We start from the raw sequence: 21,682 nt of genomic DNA, 5'->3' as shown, positions 1-21,682 counted from the left end.
TTTCTTATTGGTCTTAAATATGCTCAGTTCAACTCTTGACAATGTGCTGATAACTAATCTGTGTTAGTCCAACTCCATGTAGGATTTTCCTACATGGACATCTCAAATTCAACACATTTTAAATTTAATTGATCTTCATCCCTTCTAAGCCTGTTTCTATTCCTATATTTTGTTTTAGTTGGTGGTCAGATCATCCAACTTGTCAGCCTGTCTCTTTTGTCTGCCTCACCCTATTCATCGAATCAGTTAACATGTCTGGCCATTTTTGTCTTCCAAATATTGCTGGAAGTATCTCTTCCTTTCTATCTCAACTACTGTTGCCCTAGACTACTAACATGACGTAGTTAGTTCCATCCCCACCCTCCTTTTGAAATTCTTTTCTATTTTTTCTCCTCAGCCTCCAGAGAAGTCTGTTTGAAATGCCTCTTTGGCCATGCTACCTCTCAACCTAGAATCCCACAATATTTGCATATAACCTCTAGAGGAAAAAGTTCAATCTCTTTAGCACAGAAAGAACTCTCCACAATCTGCCCTTTGCCTTTTTTTTTTTTTTTTTTTTTTTTTACAGCTGCATCTCTTCCCTTTAGTTTACCTTCGAACAACAATAAAACATTTATAGGCTATATTTTCCCTCCTGTGACTTTGTTCATGAGAGTTCCCTTGGCTGGAAGGCCAACATCAGTTCAGCTGTCCATTCCTCCAAGCAGCCTTCCTGTCTGAGCTCCTTGCCATCCTTACCTTATTTCATCATGTTTGTCCAGTTATGTTACTGTATCTCCTGCCAGACAGTGAGATCTTTAGTGGCAGGAATCATGTCTTTTTGATCTTCATGTTTCCAGCACCCAGAACAACTCATAACATATAATAAATGCTCAATACAATTTCTACCAAATAGATAAAATCTTGCATTCATTATATTAACAAAAAAAGTGTATTGGAATAGCTTGAAGATGAACGAATTAATCTTGCTGGTCCCTCAAAAGAATATCAACCATATTATTATTTGTTGAACTTTCAACTTCAATGATCCTAGGCTAAGTGATTTATTATTTCCTGACCTCTAAGCCTGCCACTGACGTTGATTAAATATTTTATTTAAATGTCAAATTTCCTTGGTACTATACACAGACCAAGCAATGCATCAACCAGGGTTTCTCACTGGTTAATCCATTTCCCTCTCTGTTGATGTCTTTCTGCCTCTCTGTCTCTGTATCTCTTTTTGGTATTTAATCAGTCAGTCCTCACTTAACATCATCGATAGGTTCTGTGACTTTAAATGAAACAATATATATTGAAACCAATTTTAGCATAGGCTAATTGATATAAACAAGAGTTAAGTTGCTATGGCATCTCATCAATGTTATACCGGACCAAGTTGAACTATATGGCATGATTGGAGGACCTGCTGTACTCTCAGAAGGCTGGAGCCAAAATGGACCATAATCATGACTTAGAACAGCCTCTTATTATACAGTTGAGGAAAATCAGGTCTGCAGGGGTCAAATGGCTTTATAATAGTTTTTCTTCCTTATTTCTTCCTTATGTTTTGCTTGTCTAACTTGTTAATAAAGAATCTGTTAGGCCAGTGGTCGGCAAACTGCAGCTTGAGAGCCACATGCGGCTTTTTGGCCTCTTGAGTGTTCTAAAGCCTCTTCTTCAAAATAGACTCACACAGACCGAAAACCGACTTCTGCTCATGGGCCACGAAGTTTCTGTATGTGTGCACCTGCACGTGGTATTTTGTGGAAGAGCCACACTCAAGGGGCCAAAGAGCCACATGTGGCTCTCAAGCTGCAGTTTTCCAACCACTGTGTTAGGTCCAAAAGAATACCTGTGTTAAGGCACACTTACACAGATTTGTCTCTTGGACAGATTTGTTCATGTATTGACACAATTATATTGCAGGGCATCTTTAGGTGACTTTTATTTCTTGTTCCCAGATTTATTATTATAGTGCAACAGTCACTAGATTTGTAGACTGATTATTTGCCTGCAGTCTTCAGTGTTTTATGTACTGTTATTATTACCTGGTGATTACTTTCCCGCACCCCATGTGATATAGCTTCAGATTGTGTTCATTGTCTTACTCTGTTGCCTCTGCCATTAGCTAAAAATGTTTTCTCTTACGTTTTTGAAATGCATTCTATTGCCATTTATCTTACCATAATGGCCGTTTCAAAGCAATCAGGCATCGAGTGTTTCATTCATTAGGCACACTTTTCTGTGTGCACTCTTGTCAAGGCAAAAACAAGCAGACATTATGGAAGCATTGCCACTGTTTGCCTTGGGTGATGTTATTGTGACATTCATAGTTTGTCTTCTACCTTTGGGCTGTTTCTTACAGACAGAAGAATTTAGATTTCCCAGAAAATAACTTATGAGTTTTTTTTTGTTTTTTTTTTTTTTTAACATGCATCCCTCAATTTTAGAGTAAATTGATATTACTTTCACTACTTTTTCTTAGAAAGGGAGGGAGAGAGAAACATCAATGTGGGCGAGACACATAACTTGGTTGCCTCCTGTACCCATTCCGGAGGTTGAATCCAAAAACCACGTATGTGCCTTGACCAGAATCGAACCTGTGACCTTCCAGTGCAGGGGATGGTGCTCCAACCAACTGAGCCACACCAGCCAGAGCTCTGCTTTCTTCTGTTAAATGATACTTTCAAATGTAGATTCAGAATGACACATAACTCCTACATCTTTGCTTCAACATTAATGTGGTGTGAGTAAGGTTGCCTGCTGTCTGCATTGTACTGAATAAGCTCACTAGATACAGTATTGCAAATACACTGTCATAGCCTTGCTACCTGATTTGGGAAGATTAAAAGTATTTTTCTCTCTGTAGGGGGTGATATTTTGCTATGTGGTTGGCAGCCATGGGAGATAGCGCACGTCCCTTTCTGCAATCTGTACCTTTCCAGGTGCTCTGTCCTGAGCATGAGGCTCTGTCCCAGAATCTGCTCTTTTGCCAGGCAGGGACCTGCTTCATCTGTGTGTGCACACCTCCCCTCCAGGTCTTTGAAAGGGAGCTTTTGTCTGCTTCCTCAGCAGGACCAACGCCTGCTCCGCTGCAGTCAGCGCTTCCTCCCCAGAATGCGATCAGAGCTGCTGCCTGGCCAAACAGCACCAGGGCTCTCTCCCCCACCCCTTCCCCTCCTCTCCTCCCCCTTCCCAGGGACTCATAATATAATGGCCCCTGGGGAGTATCCTTTCCAGACCTACAGTCTAATTTTAGTTCTCTTTCTTGGTCCGTAAAGGAAACCGAAAGCCAGCACACAATGCTACAGTGATATCAAACAGCTAAATAGATGGCCCTGAAAAATGAATCAGACAATGGCTTCCTTCACGGACCTCACATTAGTCATTCCTGGTGCTCTGCAACAATCTTATCTATCAGCAATCGGATATAAAAAACAAAAGAAACGAACGAGCAGAGCAGACACAGACTCATAGATACGAGGACATTTTCAGGCCTGCCAGATGGGAGGGGGTTTGGGGGGATGGACGAGAAAGGATGAAGAAGAGCAAATTGGTTGTTCCAGAATAATCCAGGGGATGTGAAGTGCAGCATGAGGAATATGGTCCATAATATTCTAATAATTATGTGTGGTGTCAGATGGGGATGAGATTTTCCGGGATGACCACTTATCAAGTTATATAATGTCTCATCTCTGGGGTGTACACTGGATACTGTATGTCAACTAAAATTGAAAACTAAAAAATGATTTAAAAAAAAGTATTAATAAGAAAAGGAACATGTCAGGACTGCTATTCTAACTGCTAGCTTCTCTCCTTTCAAAGTTTAAGTATTTCCCCTAAAAGGAATTCACTCTAAGAAGTTGTCTACACTCTTAGTAAGTCTAATGACTGCGATCTTAAATAGGAATACTCATATTTCATAGACCTTTCTGCACAAGTGTTTTTCCAATTGTCTTTAAAAATATATATATATTTTATTGATTTTTCTTAGAGAGGAAGAGAGAGGGATAGAGAGTTAGAAACATCGATGAGAGAGAAACATCGATCAGCTGCCTCTTGCACACCCCCAACTGTGCCTGAAACCAAGGTACATGCCCTTGACCGGAATCGAACCTGGGACCCTTCAGTCCACAGGCCGAAGCTCTATCCACTGAGCCAAACCGGTTTCAGCTCCAATTGTCCTTATTACAGTTGCTGGGATTCATGTATATCTGTGTTGAAGAATAAAGTTTAAGCTCATCTTCCCTGTTTGGAAACAGTGGTAATTCACATTTTCCCTCCAAATAAAAAAATGGTGCTTTAATAGACTATTCTTTAGTGCCCATGTAACTATTGTGTTTATTTTAAAAAAAAATACAGCATCATTTGAGCTCTCCTAAGTGTTCCTTTTGTGTTCTATGAATGCTTTTGAATGAAAAAGAATAGCTGTAATTTTCCTGTCCTGATATACTTCTTTTCTTATTCAGGAACTTTAATCTAAATGTAAAAGAATGAGGCCTATTTCTTATAAATAATTGAGTAATATACTGAATAAAGCCTGCAGTTAATTACTAGAAAACAAAGCAGCTTGCAATGTTTTCACCCCCATGTCAATATAGCGTGGTGCATATTTTAAGTATGATTTATTTTCTAGCCCCTGTCAACCTTGTTTAATCTTCCTGTAGCTCTGATTTCAGTCTCTAGAGACTGAAAATCTTTCTAAAGAGATTAACTGGTCCCCTTTAGCTCTTCTTATGTCCGCTTGTCTAGTGCTGCCCTCTGCTGACTATTTCTTGAATTACATGTCATAGATGTTTACAGTTTTGCCTGAGCCGGGAAGAAATAAAAGAACAATTTATACATATCTTTATTTTCAGCGGGCAAATAAAATCTGAAGTCCAGAAAAATATTTCATTCCAGAACACTCCAGGGGATAGAAATATTCCTCCCGAGTCAGGCATTCAGGTATGCCTACCTCCTATCAACCAGCTGCCTGGGCCTGGTTGGGCTGAATAGAGGTGGCAGAGAGGAATTTAGCCCTTCAGACAAAGATTTTTCTTATGGCATGCTCCCTTTTCTTTTTCAAAAAAAAAAAAAAAATAACCTTTACTCTCTACGTACCAGTCTTACTGGGAGGCCTCTGAACCTTTCTCGCTTGCTCTCAGGCTGAAGTCAGAATTGTTTCCTGGAGGTAACAGGCCAAAGCTATCTCACACCTCTGGTAGCTTCCCTGTGGTGCTCACAGAGAGATAGGACAAGGGGGAGGCGAGTCAGCTTTTACTGACTTCCTTTCCTATCAGTGAGTCCTGGGGCTACCATCTTCCTCAGGATAGAGATTTGAGTGAATGATAAAGAGTGTTTGGTGTGTGGCAGCTGCCTGGGACCCTAATTTAGTAAAAGCATGGAACGCTCTGTGGAGAAGGCTGGAAAGTATATTTACTCTGCACCGACTACATGTACAAGATACTGTTATATTATAGACATGACTTATTCTCATAATAATCCTGTTGTGAGCTGAATTGCTATCTCTACTTAAAGAGGGAAGAACTGTGGCCTAAAAAGGTTTAATAATTCCACAAGGACACACAAGGTAAATGGGCTGAAATCTAGGTGGGCCTGATTGCATGGCCCAGGACCCTGCTAGAATATCATGAGCTGTGGGATAAGAGTACAAGGACCTCCTGCAGCTGGCATGGCTTGGTGGTTGAGCGTCAATCTAGGAACCAAGAAGTCACAGATTGATTTCTGGTCAGGGCACATGCGGGTGGTGAGGGTGGTGAGGGTGAGGGTGTGTGTGTGTGTGTGCAGACTTGCTTCCCAGTGTGGGTGTACAGAAAGCAGCCAATCAATGTTTCTTTCTCATCACTGATGTTTCTATGTCTCTCTCCCTCTTCCTTCCTCTCTGAAATCAATATTCTGTCTAAGAAAGAGGAAATATGCAAATTGACCATCACTCTAACACACAAGATGGCTGCCCCATGTGGTCAAAGATGGCCACCTCCATGTGGACACAAGATGGCCACCACAAGATGGCCAGCAGAGGAGGGCAGTTGCGGACAATCAGGCCAGCAGGGGAGGGCAGTTGGAAGGGACAATGCCTGCAGGGGAGGGCAGTAAGGGGTGACCAGGCTGGTAGGGGAGGGAAGTTAAGGGCAATCAGACAGGCAGGCAGGTGAGCAGTTGGGAGCCAGCAGTCCTGGATTGTGAAAGGGATATGATACATTCCTCCAGGGGTCTCAGATTGGAGAAGGTGTAGGCTGGGCTGAGGGACCCACCCCTCCGTGCACAAATTTCATGCACTGGGCCTCTAATATATAAATATGTTTAAAAAAGAGTGCAAGGACCAGATTAGTGCTGGCTTGGGATAGAAGGGGCATTGTTGGTTCAGTGATTGGCTGAATTAATTCTGGATGGTTCTATGGACTTAGTGCATGAGTGCTTTCTTGAAGGATGCTGCTCTGCCCAGGAAGTCAGGCTAGAGGTGGGGCAAGAAGAGGCAATGGGGGGCAGTGCCACCATGCTGAGTCTCAGCACACCTGAGGACTCTGGAAGACCCTAGGTTGGCATGGGGGGTTTTTACTCATAATAGAAAAGATAGACACTTAGGAATATCTCAAACGGAACAGAACAGAACGGAGCAGAATAGAACATCACTAATACTTTAATGGAAATTGCTTGTCTCCTTTTGGTTTTCCTAGGAGAGGCATTATGGACAATTCTGGGGAGCAGAAAGCACAGGGACGACATACTATCCTGAATGTGGAATATATCATTTTACAGAGGGAGAGAGGGGAGTAACAAGGCAGGGTAGGGACTTTAACTGTATTTGTAAATTTTATTCTTTTTAAAAATATAGATTTTATTGATTTCAGTGAAGAAGGGAGAGGGCGAAAGAGATAGAAACATCAATGATGAGAGAGAATCATTGATTGGCTGTCTTTCCCCTGCCCCCACGGGGGATCAAGGCTGAAACCTGGGCATGTGCCCCTGATCAGAATTGAGCTTGGGACCCTTTTATCCACAGGTCAACACTCTATTCACTGAACTATTCCAGCTAGGGCTTAAATTTTATTCTTTAAAAAAAATATGGAAATATCTGTAGATGCTTGTTAAATCTGCATGATGAGTATATAAATGCCTGGTATAATTTTTTTTATAGTTTCCTATTTGAAATAGTTCATAGTTAAAAATTAAAACACTACAATAGGGACGCAGTGTGAGGAAAGGCCCTGATGAAGGCTGTCAAGTGTCAAAGCGGGTCAGGGGTCACACCTCACTCCATAAACTGGGCAGCACTGAAAGGTTTTCTTAATCAAAAGCAACACATAGCCTTTACATATCCCATAAAGCTCATCCTTCATGGAGTGTTATTGCCTCCCAGGTATGTTTCATGTGTGAGATTACAAACTCCTACAACAACAAGAGGTGTATGTAAAATATTCTTTTCAATAAACAATCAGAGGGCGAAAATAAGATTAAAGTCACACAAACTTATGGAGTAACAAAGAGTCTTTCGTGAAAACCATAAAATGTAGTTGGAAGAGTTTCACAGCCTCAGACAGGCCTTTCATGGTTTGAAAACTATATATTCTGGGAAAGGAAATATAAGACTAGGGCCACAGTCAACATTTCTTCCATTCTTCCTATGACTTAAGGCACATTTTTATACATGATCTCCATTGAGGAATAGAAACAAAGAAGGGAAGTGATTCATTCACCTACAGAACCATGCTCCCCCCAAAAAAAACACCCCCCCCCTCAATCCCACACAGCCCCTCTGGAGCTTCCTTCCCACTGTGTCCCCCCTGCCTGCCTGATCCCCTATCCCACGGCTTCTGGGAGCTGGCCTACCTGCTCATGAGACCATGTCCTTTCAGAGCCATCCTTGACACAGATGTCCAGCCTGAGCTCAGTTCCCGTGGCTCCATGCTTGCTGTCCACACAGAGATTGGCTGCCACGTTTCGAATCTATGGAAAGAAGGAGGTGTGAGCATGAGGCTCTTTTTTATTTTACCTCTAGCTCTATGTTATCTATGACAATTCTGACATAGATTTAGCAATTGGTGTGTGTGTGTGTGTGTGTGTGTGTGTGAGAGAGAGAGAGAGAGAGAGAGAGAGAGAGAGAGAGAGAGAGAGAGAGAGAGATTTCATAATTATTGAATGATGCTTTAAATTTATGTGCAATTTATGGAAAAAACAAGGAAGTAAAGATCACATGGTCCAGTCTACATGTAAAATAACATGAGAAGGTTGAAGAGCAAGCTGTGGCTGACTCCAGCAAAAGAATGTGTGACATGCAACACAGGGAGCAGTGTAGAGTTCGTGACATTTCTAAAATGGGAGCTATTTCTTCTTCAGGAGGTTAGGAATTCAAAGTTAGGAATTTGTCATCTTGCTAAAAAAGCATCTTCTATGATTTTAACCTTCCTGGGAGAGATCACAATGAGGCAGATGATGCAGGTAAAGTGTGAGGTGAAAGAGAGTGAATCCGGAGCACTGAATGGTTCTGGGAAGGACAAGGTGACCTTGACATTGTAGTTTGCCTGGGGTGGTCTTGGTCTATACCTATACCTGGCTGACAAATGTAACCTAGAGCATTATTGGTGCAATACTATACTGGATAAAGATTCTCTACATAAAGTCTGACTTGTGACAAGTTGCAGAATAAAAAATGAAAAAAAGACTGATCACTGATAGTTCTTTACAATTATTATATTGACACTGATATTGTTAGCAGTGGGAAAAGGGAGGACTATGAAAAGTATCAAAAGCAGAAACAGGAACAGAGTTTGGACACAGACATATCCCTTTGTGCAATCTTCCTGCCTGAAGATCTCACCAGTTCTCCTGTTCCCATCAGGACCACATCATGGAGTCAGAGTTGGGTATTGTTTATGGTTGTTATTTAGGTAGGCAGGCGTGGATAAGCTCAAATAGCTGCATCCTTTTTGTTTTTGTATAGTCCTGGATTAAAATAATCCCTTTAGGTGCTGTGAAGAATAGGAACAGGAACAGGATGTACTCAGCTGATCATCTTAGTCAAGGTTCTTTTGCCCAGAACGAGTAGAAAAGATAAGGACTGTGCCCACAACCAAAGATGCCTGCCCTGGGCCTATTGTACTTAGGTGTGTGTGTGGGGGGGAGGGGGAAGGAGACATTGAGGCAGAAAAAAGGCGGTAAGGAAATATACTGAGTGACATGTAAGGAATAAATGATGCTGGGATGAGGTGGGATGGAGAGGACTATTTCACACTGCACTTACTTTGGGAATGGCGGTTGGTGTGATGTCATTTTGGAGGGAGTCAATGTGGTGGGTACCAGTTTCCTGATTCAGGGAATCTGGCCACAGCGTGGGTTGATCTTGTACTAGAGGAGCTCTACTTTCTGGGTCTCTGTCCCTGATAAAAGGGTATGTGGAATAATGTAGGGGCAACGGCTCTTTCTTTTTAAAATGTATTTTTTATTGGTTTCAGAGTGGAAGGGAGAGGGAGAGAGAAAGAGAAACATCAATGATGAGAGAGAATCATCCACCAGCTGCCTCCTGCATGACTCTTCCAGGGGATCAAGCCCACAACCTGAGCATGTGCCCTGGATCCAAATCAAACCTGGGACCTCTCAGTCCGCAGGCTGACACTCTATCCACTGAGCCAAACTGGCTAGGGCAGGGACAATGGTTCTTAACCTAGTTTGGCCTACAGACCTCTCTGAGAATCCAAGGAAGGCTATGGATCTTTTTCCCCAAAAAACACAAATGAACTGTGAGTAAATACATACAAGTACCTTCGCACTCATTTTCCTGGGATGCATAGACTCCAAATCTGAACCCTGAATTAGGGAAAATGCTCGCCTCCTGCCCCTGGCAAACTAATCGCACTCCTCCACTTAGTAGCATGGGAAATCCTGAAAGACAGGAAGTGGGCTTGGCTGGTGTCCACGTGCCAGGGATTTACTCTCCCTTCTTTTCCTTTCCCTCCACCTTCTTCCAACAGGCAGCAGGGAGGAGCTTTACGATGGGATTTGGAGATCCAACCTTAAAATGCGCTTTTTTTTTTTTTTTTTTTTTTTTTGTAAAAGCAATGCCTCGGTGAGTGAGAGTTTCGTTGGTGAAATAGAAACACCCAGAAGGTCAACAGTTTGATGTTGCTCTCTGTCTGGAGCCTGGCTCGCTCTGCGAAGCTCCCATTTGGTCTCCTTATCTGAGTGCAGGTGTCGGTCTCTCTGGCCGTCTCACTGGCAGCCCCTGACAGGAGCCCTGGCAGGCCTGTCTTTTCATTGTTGGGCCGTTTAACTCGCAGGCTCTCTCCTTAGAGAACCCGCATTAGTTGGTGCCAAAGACATCTTCAGGGCACGATTGTGTCCTCCGCTTGCATCCAAGGGCTCCGAATGGCATTTTGGGGAAAAGTAGCCATTTACAGGCTAAGGTGGCTTGGCCACAGCACCATGGGCTGGCCCGGTGCTCACTCACGGGAGGGCCTCTGCTCTTGGAAAAGGGACGTGGGGAAGAACAGGAGCCAGCGACACTGACTGGCAGATCGGCCCGGTCTGTCCATCCAAGCCAACGCCTCCCAGAGAGCCGTGTTCTGTTTCTAAATGCTGTGAGCGTGAAGGGCCCTGGCAGGAATGGAGGAGGCCCATTTTCTAAACTGTATTTTCTAAATTTTCCCTCAGTTGGCACCTGTGTAGACAATGGGATAAACCTCTCTGGAAGCCAAATTTCAAGTTTCAAAGGCGTCATTGTCTACATCTGTGTGAATTCCAGAAACCAGTGGTGCCAGAGAGGAAATGCTGAGGCTCCTCTTGGACATCAGGTAAATGAATAGCAGGCACTTCTCACTGTTCTCTCCCTTCCCTTTTTCTTCCTAACTCCTCAGCACACATGCACATCCTCTCCCCGTGCTCACAAATTCAACTCCATCATAATAAACAGGTGGAAAAGATGCCGATAGAACGGATTCTAATACATGTTTATTCACTTGAATTAAGTGTTAAAAAGATATGACTAGAGCATTTAGAAACAATGTGTCCTTTTTCAATGCGGGTTCAGTATCTGTGGCTGAAGGGAGAACAGTTCACACACACACACACACACACACACACACACACACACACACGTCTAGGACACAGAGCTGACTGGATGTGTGACAGGATTGATGCTTTTCAGCTTTGATTTCTTTGATCAGGACTCAGCATCATTAAAACTGTGTCTCTCTTGGGAAAGACTGAACATGATTGGGAAGTAAGGTAGTACTTTACTAGGAAGGGGAGGGGAGAGGGGGACAAATGGTGGGAAAAGGAGTCAGGATGTGTGGCAGGATTACAGAGATAATCTCCTTTGGTGAAGATTAGGAGAAGGCCTGGCAGAGGGCAAAGGATTTCTTAGGCATGCACGGGAAGTCAGGCTCAGCTTGAACACTGTGGTTGTTATTTTTTTTTTTCCTCCTCTCCCCAACGCAGGAGGTTTTTTGAAAGGTATAAGAGAAGGGGTATCTATAATAATAAAATTGTAATATGCTAATTAGGTCGGATGTGATTCTGGCAGTCCTTCTGGATGAAGCCAGGGCTGGAGGGAAGCCCGGGTCACAGGTGCCAGAGGGAAGCCGGTGCCAGCAGCCAGGGAAAGGAAGGCCTACCCTCATACAAATTTAACTCATCAGGCCTCTACTGTGATATAAATGTCAAGGTGGCCAGTAGGTGGTAGGTAATTCAATTGGTTGTTAGGAAGACAGGCCTCAGTTTAACAAATGAGAGAGCATTGTTTGCTAATTCCCCTATAGCCTTGGGGTATTTTTTATTGATTTCAGAGAGAGGAAGGGAGAGAGAGTTAGAAGCATCAATGATGAGAGAGAATCATCAAGGGGCTGCCTCCTGCAAGCTCCCTACTGGGAATCAAACCACGATCTCCTTGTTCATTGGGTTGATGCTCAACCACTGAGACACACCTGCAGAACCCTTGGGGTCTTTTAACTCAGAAGTAGTGGGTTCATGATTCATTCAACGAATATTTATTAAGTATTTGCTATGTCCTAGGCACTATGCTAGATACTGGGTAGACAGTGAAAAAGGAAGAATTGGTTTCCTTTGTGTAAGCTTTGGTCCAGAGAGGATACTTGAAAGGGGGAGAAAGGTATGAGACTGCTAATATTTCTGGCCACGAGTTTTTAATGCCGCAGAAAGAACCACGATGCTTCCTTTTATGGACTGACATTGATTTCAGAATGCACATCGACATGCACAGCCAGACAGAGAGAAGATGTGCGTGTACCAGGGAGAGAACACTGAATGGGAACCAGACACCAGTGAGTTTCCCTATCATCTGAGCCGTGCACACCCTTTCAAAGCTCAGCGTACACACTGATAAGAAGTCCACACGGAAGGAGTGCTCCTGAACAAAGGCACTTTGAGATGTACAGATGGAGCTTCAAAGACCAGGAGAAAGCAGCTTCAACTCTTGAGGAGCCCAGAGTCCTGGTAGGGAGATGCCACTTTGGAGGCATTTTCTTAGATTACTAAGCGCTAAGTGCTAAGTGAGAACTGAAGATGAAATGATCAGGTCTGAGTGAGTCAGCGTGGAACACTTTGCTGAACTGATGACTTTGGAAGGGGCTCTGGAGGATAAGTAGAATTGAGTCTAGAGAGAGAAATGACAGAACGACAGGGTAGCATTAGGGGTCTCAAATGTACCTATCTATGGAGACTGGACAGTGCAAGACATTTTTTTAGGGAATGGCTCAAACATGGAATGGCCCTGCATAGGTTTATAAAATGAGGATAATCATGCCTTGGAGGGTGGTTGGGAAGATTAAACTGATGTATACAAAGTGTTTGCACCCTGTCTGGCACTGTAGAAGCTTAGCAAATGTTAGCTACTACTTATTTGTTTGCTCATTTTTTCAGCTAAAGCAATGACAATGGAGTAATGACATAAATGTCCCATAAAACCCTTTAAATACTGAGAGACCACAACTTAATAAGCTGTGGCTTGTAACTCCAGACATTTTTTTTTCAGCCTTGATAATCTCATAGACAGCTACTCAAGATCTCAGTTGGGCAACTAGGATGTCACACAGCCACACCCATATTCTCCCCCAATTAATTAGCGACTCTATTGATGCTTGCCTTTAATCCTAAATGTCCTACTCCTTTCCTCTCCTTTCCAGTCTCACACACCTTCAACATCACTTTGTGGACTTTTAAATAAATTGTAATAAAATATATGTAATATGAATTTTGCCATTTTAACCATTTTTAAGTGTAAAATTCAATCACATTGAGTACATTCAAAATTCTGGGTAACCACCACCACTATCTATTTTCAAGATATTTTCATCACCCAAAATAGCAACACTATAACCAGTAGGCAATAACTTCCCCATTTACTTTACTCCCGGTAACTCTAGTCTACCAGCTCTGTGCATTTGCTTATTCTAGATATCCAGATAAGTATACCCAGATATATTTGTCACTTGTGTGCCATCCTTTTTTCACTTAATGCAATGTTTTAAAGTTTATCCATATTGTAGTATCTATTAGAACTTTGTTCCTTTTTCAGGCTGAATAATAATTTTATTATATATAATATTTCTATCTCTATGTATACCGCTGTATCTATCTTTACTTCCATCTATCAGTCACATTTGGTTTTCTACTCATCCATTGATGGTCACTTGAGTTGTTTTCTCTTTTTAGCTATTGTGCATAAAGATATTGTGAACATTAGCATACAACTTGTTTTCAGTTCTTTTGGTCAAATTCCTAGGCATGAAATTGCTGGGTGATATGGTAATTCTATGTTTATCTTGAGGAACCACCTTAGTGTTTTCCATAGAGGCTATATGCACCATTTATATATTGACCAGCAATGTATATTGGTTCCAATTTTTTCTCATCCTTGCTAACACTTGTTGTTTTCTGTTTTTATATAATAACCATGCAAAGGGGTGTGCATGGGTATCTCATTATAGTTTTGATTTACATTTCTCTAATGACTAATGATATTGAATATCTTTTCATATGTTTACTGGATATTTGTATGTCTTCTATGGGATATTTTTATTCAAGTTCTTTGCCCATTTTTTGAATTTGGGTGTTTGTTTCGTGTTGTTGAATTATAGGAGTTCTTCATATATTCTGTATATTAATCCCTTATCATATATACAGTTATAAATATTTTCTCCTATTTTGTAGGTTGCCTTTTCATTCTGTTAACAGTGTCTTGAAACATGAAAAAAATTATTTCTAATCAAGTTAAATTTATGTTGTCTTTTTTGTTTGTTTGTTTTTGCCTGTTTTTGGTGCCATATTTAAGAAACCATTGCAAAATCCAATGCAGTGAAGATTTTCCCTATGTTTTATCCTAATAATTTTGTAATGTTTAGGTCTGTGAACCATTTTGAATTACAATTTGTAGATGTTATAAGGTAAAGTTCCAACCTCATTCTTCTGCACATGCATATATTTGTTTGCCAGGCTGCCTTAACAATGTATCACACAGAATCAACTGAGGCCTGAACCTCACCTTGGTGGGAGAAGACAGGGAAAGCCCTTTATGTTTCTAAGCTTCTGTCTCACTCACATTCTCTCTTCCCTAATGGTGGTTTCTGCTTTCTGAAGTGGTTGCTTCTGTACTCTTCAGAGTCTTTTTAAAAATTATTTTCTTAGTTAACAATTTTTTTTACATTAAAACTTCTCTGATGTGATTTCTGTCTGACAAGACTCTGATTGATGTGACCACATCTGAGTAATAACTGAAGTCAGAGAAAGATGTGATATCACACAAGCAAAGAGTATGAGGAAGATTGATTGGAATCCTGGGGAATGCTTTCTTTGGGGAGAGGGCAAAGAAAGGAGGTAGGAAAAAGAAAGGAAACACCGTGTTTGCTTCAATGAGAAATAAGATGGAAGGAAGAGGTTCAGGAAGTGTATGAGGGGTCAATAGCGTTAAATTCCAAAGAGTAGTCAAGTGGGAGGAGCTGGCAGTTAGGAAGTTACCAGTGGCCTTTTCAAGGACAATGTCTGTGGTGTGGCGAATGAAGGCAGAAGACGGAAGCCAAGTGGACTGAAGACAACTGGGAGGTGAGAGTTAGAGTACACAAATGGAAGCTTCTCTTTCTAGAAGCTTGATAGTGATAGAAAAGACAAATATAGGGAAAAAGTAGAGTGAAAAAAAAAACAACCCAACATTTTTGGGATGGAGAGATATACAGATATATAGATATATATATTTGAAGGATACCTGAAAATCAGGGAAGGTATTTTAAGTCAGGAGTTAATATGAGTGTTCCAGTGTCCTGTGGAGAGAAGGAATCTACAGGATCATGAATCACACCTGTGTCAAGAGGTTTACAAGCAGAGGATGCTGCTTTGAAGGCAAATGTAAGCCACAGGAGAGGTGGCTTGTGTGCTGTGTATGTATACAATAGAATATTATTCAGTTTAAAAACAACAACAATATTTCCAAAATATTATGGTTAGTTAGACTTCACAGCATGGCCCAATTTCAGTTGCAGATTGTGGGAGAAAACTCCCGAGTGAACTGTGAGCTCTTGGTCATCACCCCTTCTGCTGCACCGTCACTCAGACAATGGCATGGCGCCCTCTGCTCAGCCTGAGCCCCATGGTGCTGGGCAAGCAATGCACCTTTTAACTAACGTCTCCACATCTAAAACCCCTGCCATTTTTCTCCTGGAGTGCTATTTTATGAATACAAACACTTCTCCCTGCGGTCAGAATCACCTATGAATTGCCAATAAATCTATGATTTGCTCAAGTTCCAGCCTAATCATGAAAAGCCACTTTCAACATCATCCTCGAAGCCAAGGTCAATAGCCCCAGGCATTAAACATAAAGCAAATTTTTCCTCTACCTGAAAAACTACTCACATAACACAGTGTCTAGATAAAAGAATTCTTCTTTTGAGTTTAGGCCAGATCATTGAAACAGGGGGCAGGTTTAAAAGCTTGTCTAATAGAGGTACTCACCTCTTGGGTAAAACTCAGGATCGTTAGTTAATGAAGATCTGCAATCAAATCATACGGTTGATTCTGAGAAGGCTGTGACTCTTTGACCTTGGGTAGGATTGCAGCAAAATTACTGAGATACATGATAATTTGTGGGCTTTTAAAGTTTTCCAGAGAAGTAGAATCTCTTGAACTTTTTCTTGAGTTTAATAGCTATTCCTCTAAGGAAGGTCAGCAAATTGTTCTTATTTTAAAGTACGATAATTCAGGGTCTGAGTTTTTAATTGTAAATTTAATCACTGTTAAGCATAGTCAGCATATTAAAAGCAGTGAATTGGTTTTTTAAGGGAAGAAAAGTGGACATGTCAAGTTGTATTATGGGGTACTGAAGTATAATTTAACATTTATAAAATATTTCATGGTAAAACTACTTCCCTGAATTTTTTTTCCTCTGTGGGATTGAGGTTATGAAACCACCTTATTTCCATTTTGGAGAGGACAGATCAGAGCAATGGTAAAAAACTATTTCCACCCTCCTTCTTACCTCCTGCCACAAAATCAAACAAATAGGTAACAGAAAGAATGAGCTGTGAAGGTCTGGTCTTAACATTTTTGCGTCACATTGACCAGCACACCATCTCTGTGTCCTGTGACAAGGGAAATTCATGCAAAACCAATGGGGATAACAGATTATTTCTTGTGAAAAAGTAAACGCACAGCTCCAAAACCAGAGACAGTATAAATTCCACCCTGGAGCACTGATTTATGCAAAAGTTAGTGTAATAATCTCAAAATGCTTGAATGAGCTGGTTGGCTTTCTGAATAATCATCTTACACCTTCTTCTAATCTAAGCATTTTACATAATTGCCTCCTCTCAAAGTTCTTAACTGTGAACGTAGTTAATCATGCCAGACTCAATGGGTGAATAGTTCTGAGAATGAACTGGTTGGGTTTGATGAGATTGTGAAATAAATGGCACTTGCCAAAAACCAAGAATGATTTTTCCCCTCTGAGAAAGAATGAGACTAGATGTCTCCCTAAAAATAGAGCAGAACAGACCAAAAACCAAAACAAAATAAAACAAAATAAAGCAGGACAAAAGAGGTCCTAGGTAAGTTAACATTAGTCTAGTTCTGGTTGAGTGACTCTGTATATATACAGGATAGACAGCCTGTATAAATAAATAAATAAATAAATAAATAAATAAATAAATAAATTAAATAAAATAAATAAATAATTGATTTTTTTTTTACAAGAGGAAAAGAGAGAGAGAGTTAGAAACGTTGATGGGAGGAAAACATCGATCAGCTGTCTCCTATACACTCCCCACTGAGTATGTGCCCGAAACCAAGGCAAGTCCAAATTACCTGATACCCTAGTTCAAAGTTACTTGGATAACTTGGGGAGACCAAAAGTTTGGTTCTGTTTCTGGCAGGGTCCTAGTAGACTGTTGCTTCAAGCCAGTGAGGCTTTCTCAGGGAGAATCCATGATTTAATTATTTCTGTAACTCTAGCACCTGGCATAGATGGTAGTGTATAATGTATTCATCAGCTAAGGCTGTCATAGCAAAATCCCATAGATTGCGTGGCTTAAACAACAGAAATCTACTTCTCAGTTCTGGAGGCTAGAAGTCCAAGATCAAGGTGTCAACGGGTTTGGTTTCCTCTGAGGTCTCTCTCCTTGGCTTGAAGATAGCAGCCTTGTCACTGCATCCTCACCTGGCATTTTCTCTGTGTATGGATGTACCTGTTGTGTCTCTTAAAAAAATAAATAAATAATTGATTTTTTTTTTTTTTTTTTTTTTTTTTTTTACAAGAGGAAAGGAGAGAGATAGTTAGAAACGTTGATGGGAGGGAAACATCGATCAGCTGTCTCCTGCACACTCCCCACTGAGGATGTGCCCGAAACCAAGGTACATGCCCTTGATCAGAATCAAACCTGGGACCCTTCAGTCTGCAGGCTGATACTCTATCCACTGAGCCAAACCGGTTAGGGCTGTTGTCTCTTTTAATAAGAGGATTAGGGACCCAACTTTATGAGCCCATTCAACTTTAATTACCTCCTTAAAGCCCTCATGTCCAAATATAAGTTGTTGAAGGGTTAGAACATCAACATATAAATTTTGGGTTGACACAATTCAGCCTATAAATATGTAGTACTTACTCAGCAATTACCTTTTACATAAAGAAAAAATGTTCACTATTTTTCACGTTAGCTTCTCTGGTGATGAATGAGAGGGGTCACAATGACAGCTATTTATTATTATTCTTGCCATTGGTCTTAGGGTTTTACAAAGAAACTTCACCAGCACCGAATTCTCCAAATGATTTTAAAAGAATTTATTGCTAGGCCTTTCTGTTGGGCGTGCTTAATACCCACTTTCTGTTACCTTTCACGTATCAGGCCTATTCAGAAGATTGCTAGAGTCTCAAAGCCTCTTGCTTACATCACCTCCCAAATCCCTCACCCAAATCCTCACTCATCTCCTCTTATTGCTGGAATTAGGTCATGGGCAAAGCTCCACCAAATACTCTTTGAGCCACAGAGGGCGCTCCAGCTGAATGTGTTCCTTGCCTGTTTTATATTTTGAACTTGGTCTTAATATTTTCATTCAAGATTATCAGTATCATTTTCTCTAAGTGATTTTTAACTTCTTTTGAGTGGCAGACACTCTTTGAAAAGCTGATGAAAAATATGAACTATCCAGAAAAATGTTCATATACACAGATGTAAAGAACTCTTGCTTTATATATCTGGTGGCCCATAAAGATGGTTTAATTACACACACAGCTTTTTCTCTCCCAATTCCAACACATAGACCACAGGAGCTTAGAATGTGTTCTTTGGCATACATGAATTGATACTTTCCCTGTATCAATGGGCACTGGTTGAGAAATAAATGACTGCAGTTTTCACTGTAAAAACAAAAACAAAACAAGAGGTATCTCATGCAAAAACTGTTCTCTTGCTTCTTGCATGATTTAGGTAAAGTGTTGCTCCTTCCATCCATTTGTAATGCAAATCAGGGCTTCCACAGCAGTAAATAATAATAGCCAACACTGAATGGGGAGCTTGCTGTGTTAGGCCCTCTGCTTTCCATAAATTAGTTCATTTAATCATCACAACAACTCTATGGGGTTGATGCTGTTATATTCTTATTAGAGGCTTGGTGCACTGATTCATGCACAGGTGAGGTCCCTTGGCCTGGCCTGTGGGGATTGGGCTGAAACCGGCAGTCCAATGCCGCTGCTGCCATTCCCGCTCATCTGGGCCTGCTACACCTGCAATGGGCTTGTTCCCCATCAGTCCCAATTGGAGAGACTCACGTAGAGGCGCTCACCAGTTGCTGGGTCTGGAGCCCATCAGTCATCTGAGCAGTGCTCCTGCTGTGGGAGTGCCCTGACCACTATGGGTAAGCTCCTGCATTGAACATCTGACCCTTGGTGGTCAGTGCGCATCATAGCAGCCACTCGACCAGTTGCTCAATCATTCAGTCCCTTAGGCTTTTATATATATAGATTTTGTAACAAGAAACCCGAGTATACTACTTTCCTGTAAAGCTGTAACTAATTACCACAAACCTAGTGGTTTAAAGCAAATGAAATGCATTCTCTCAAATTTTTGAGGCCAGAAGTCCAAAAGCTTCCTTTAAAGGCTCTAGGAGAGATTTCGTTCCTTGCTTCTTCGAGCTTCCTTAGCTTGTGGCTCCTCACTCCAATCTCTGCCTGTCTTCACATGGCCTTCTCCTCTTCTTTATGTGTGTCTTCTCTGTATGTCTCTTATGAGGACACTTGTCATAGGATATAGGATCCATCTAGATAGTCCAGGATGATCCCATCTTGAGGTTCTTAATTCCATTAACAAAGACCGCTTTTTTTCTTTCCTTTTGAATAAAGAAACATTCACAGGCTCACAGGCTCTGGTGTTTATATATGTGTGTGTGTGTGTGTGTGTGTGTGTGTGTGTGTGTGTGTGTATTTTTTATTTATTTATTTATTTATTTATTTATTTATTTTTTGCTGGACAACCTTCAATCTGTTACATAAGATACAGATAGGTTATAGTAAGTGGTGGACCTGGGAGCCCAACTCTTATGTTAGGGCCTTAGGAGCCTGTGAAAACCTCACAGTTGATAGCTATACTTCAAAGCCTCCTCTTGGCTTACTCTCAGTAAGAAGGACAGTTGTACCATGTGTTAACTGGCCACTTGCTGAGAGGGCAGGGTCCAGTTTTGCATCAGTCTCAGTTCTAGAGGAACTATGAAACTGATTCTCACAGACAAATAAGGAGCCTGAGGCAGGGGTAACAGAACAAAATATAGCTTCATGCACAGAGTGCTGGTCTCTAATGTCCCTCCTTGCTTTCTGTGGAGAGATGCTCCATGGAAACCAAGCCCTGCGGAGAGAAGAAAAAGGACTTGGGGGACCTTGGGGAGCCTGCTGAGCTGTATAGCTGGAACCTGCTTGCACAGAGGAGTGCTCTGTAGAAATATTTGGATAAAATATTATGGATGTTGAAAGAAACTAAAGAAAAGATAAAGAAATAGAAAGGCTTCCCATGTTCATAGGTTGGAAGACGATATTGTTAACCGAGTGTCTACCTTATGCCACCATCTTGGTTTCTCCTGTTAACATATTAATACTACCTAAAGCAATCTATAGATTCTTACCAAAATCTCAATAATCCTTTTTGCAAAAATAAAAAAATCAATTAAATTTATATGAAACAAGAGATCTTGAATAGCCAAAACAATGTTAGGGAAAAAGAATAAAGGACCCAAACTTTCTTATTTTAAAACTTATAGTAATCAAATGCTACAGTAATCAAAACAGTTGGTTATAAAGACTGATATAACCAATGGAATAGAATACAGAGCCCATAAATAAACCCTCTCCTTTAAGGTAAAATGATTTTAATTTTCCACAAAGGTGAAAAGATCATTCACTGGAAGGAAAGGGTCTTTTCAACAAATGGTTTTGGGAAAACTGAATATCCACATGCAAAAGAATGAAGTTAGACTCTTACCTTACATCATGTACAAAACTTAACTCAAAATGTATCAGAGACCTGAATATAAAGCTAAAACTACATGTGTTAGAAAAAAACAGGAAAAAAAAACTTCATAGCATTGGATTTGACAATGAGTCTTGGATATGACATAAAAAGCACAGGTAACAAAAGAAAAAATTATGTATAAATAAACATCAAAATGAATAACTTTTGTGTGTATAAACCAACATATCTCATAAAGGGCTAATGTCCAGAATATATGCAGAACTCCTAAAACTCAATAACACAAAATCAAACAACCTAATAAAAAATGGGCCAAAGATTTAAATAGGCATTTCTCCAAAGAAGATAAACAACCAGCATATAAGCACAAGGAATGATGCTCACCATCACTAATCATCAGGAAAATTCAAATCAAAACCATATTGAGATACTCCTTTATATCCACTGGGATTATTATAAAACACAACAGAAAACAAGTCTTGATAAGGATGTGGAGACATTGGAACTTTTGTGCATTGCTGCTGGGAATATAAATGTGCAGCCCCTATTGAAAACAGTACAGTGGTGTTTAAAAAATTAAATACAGACTTACCCTATCATGTGTAATTCTACTTTGGGGTATGTATGCAAAAGACTTGAGAGCAAGGACTTGAACAGTCCATTTGTATACACATGTTCATAGCAACATTATTCACAATATCCAAAATGTGGAAACTACCCAAATGTCTATTAATGGATGAATGGATAAAC

At 40.8% G+C, this 21,682-nt stretch overlaps 1 protein-coding gene across 1 annotated transcript in view; it reads right to left on the bottom strand.

Annotated features, from left to right (window-relative positions):
• The window catches only part of GALNTL6 (polypeptide N-acetylgalactosaminyltransferase like 6), an 875,965-nt gene that overhangs the window by 21,379 nt on the left and 832,904 nt on the right, over positions 1–21,682 (bottom strand). Inside the window, exon 11 of the mRNA XM_036424387.2 lies at positions 7,813–7,929. Within this exon, the coding sequence (XP_036280280.1) occupies positions 7,813–7,929 (117 nt within the window). The remainder of the gene's footprint in view (positions 1–7,812; positions 7,930–21,682) is intronic.

Source organism: Pipistrellus kuhlii, unplaced genomic scaffold (assembly GCF_014108245.1).
Source record: "Pipistrellus kuhlii isolate mPipKuh1 unplaced genomic scaffold, mPipKuh1.p scaffold_m20_p_8, whole genome shotgun sequence".
NCBI lineage: Eukaryota > Metazoa > Chordata > Mammalia > Chiroptera > Vespertilionidae > Pipistrellus > Pipistrellus kuhlii.
The sequence above is the reverse complement of the archived record's forward strand: the minus strand, read 5'-3'. Positions and strand labels throughout refer to the sequence as shown.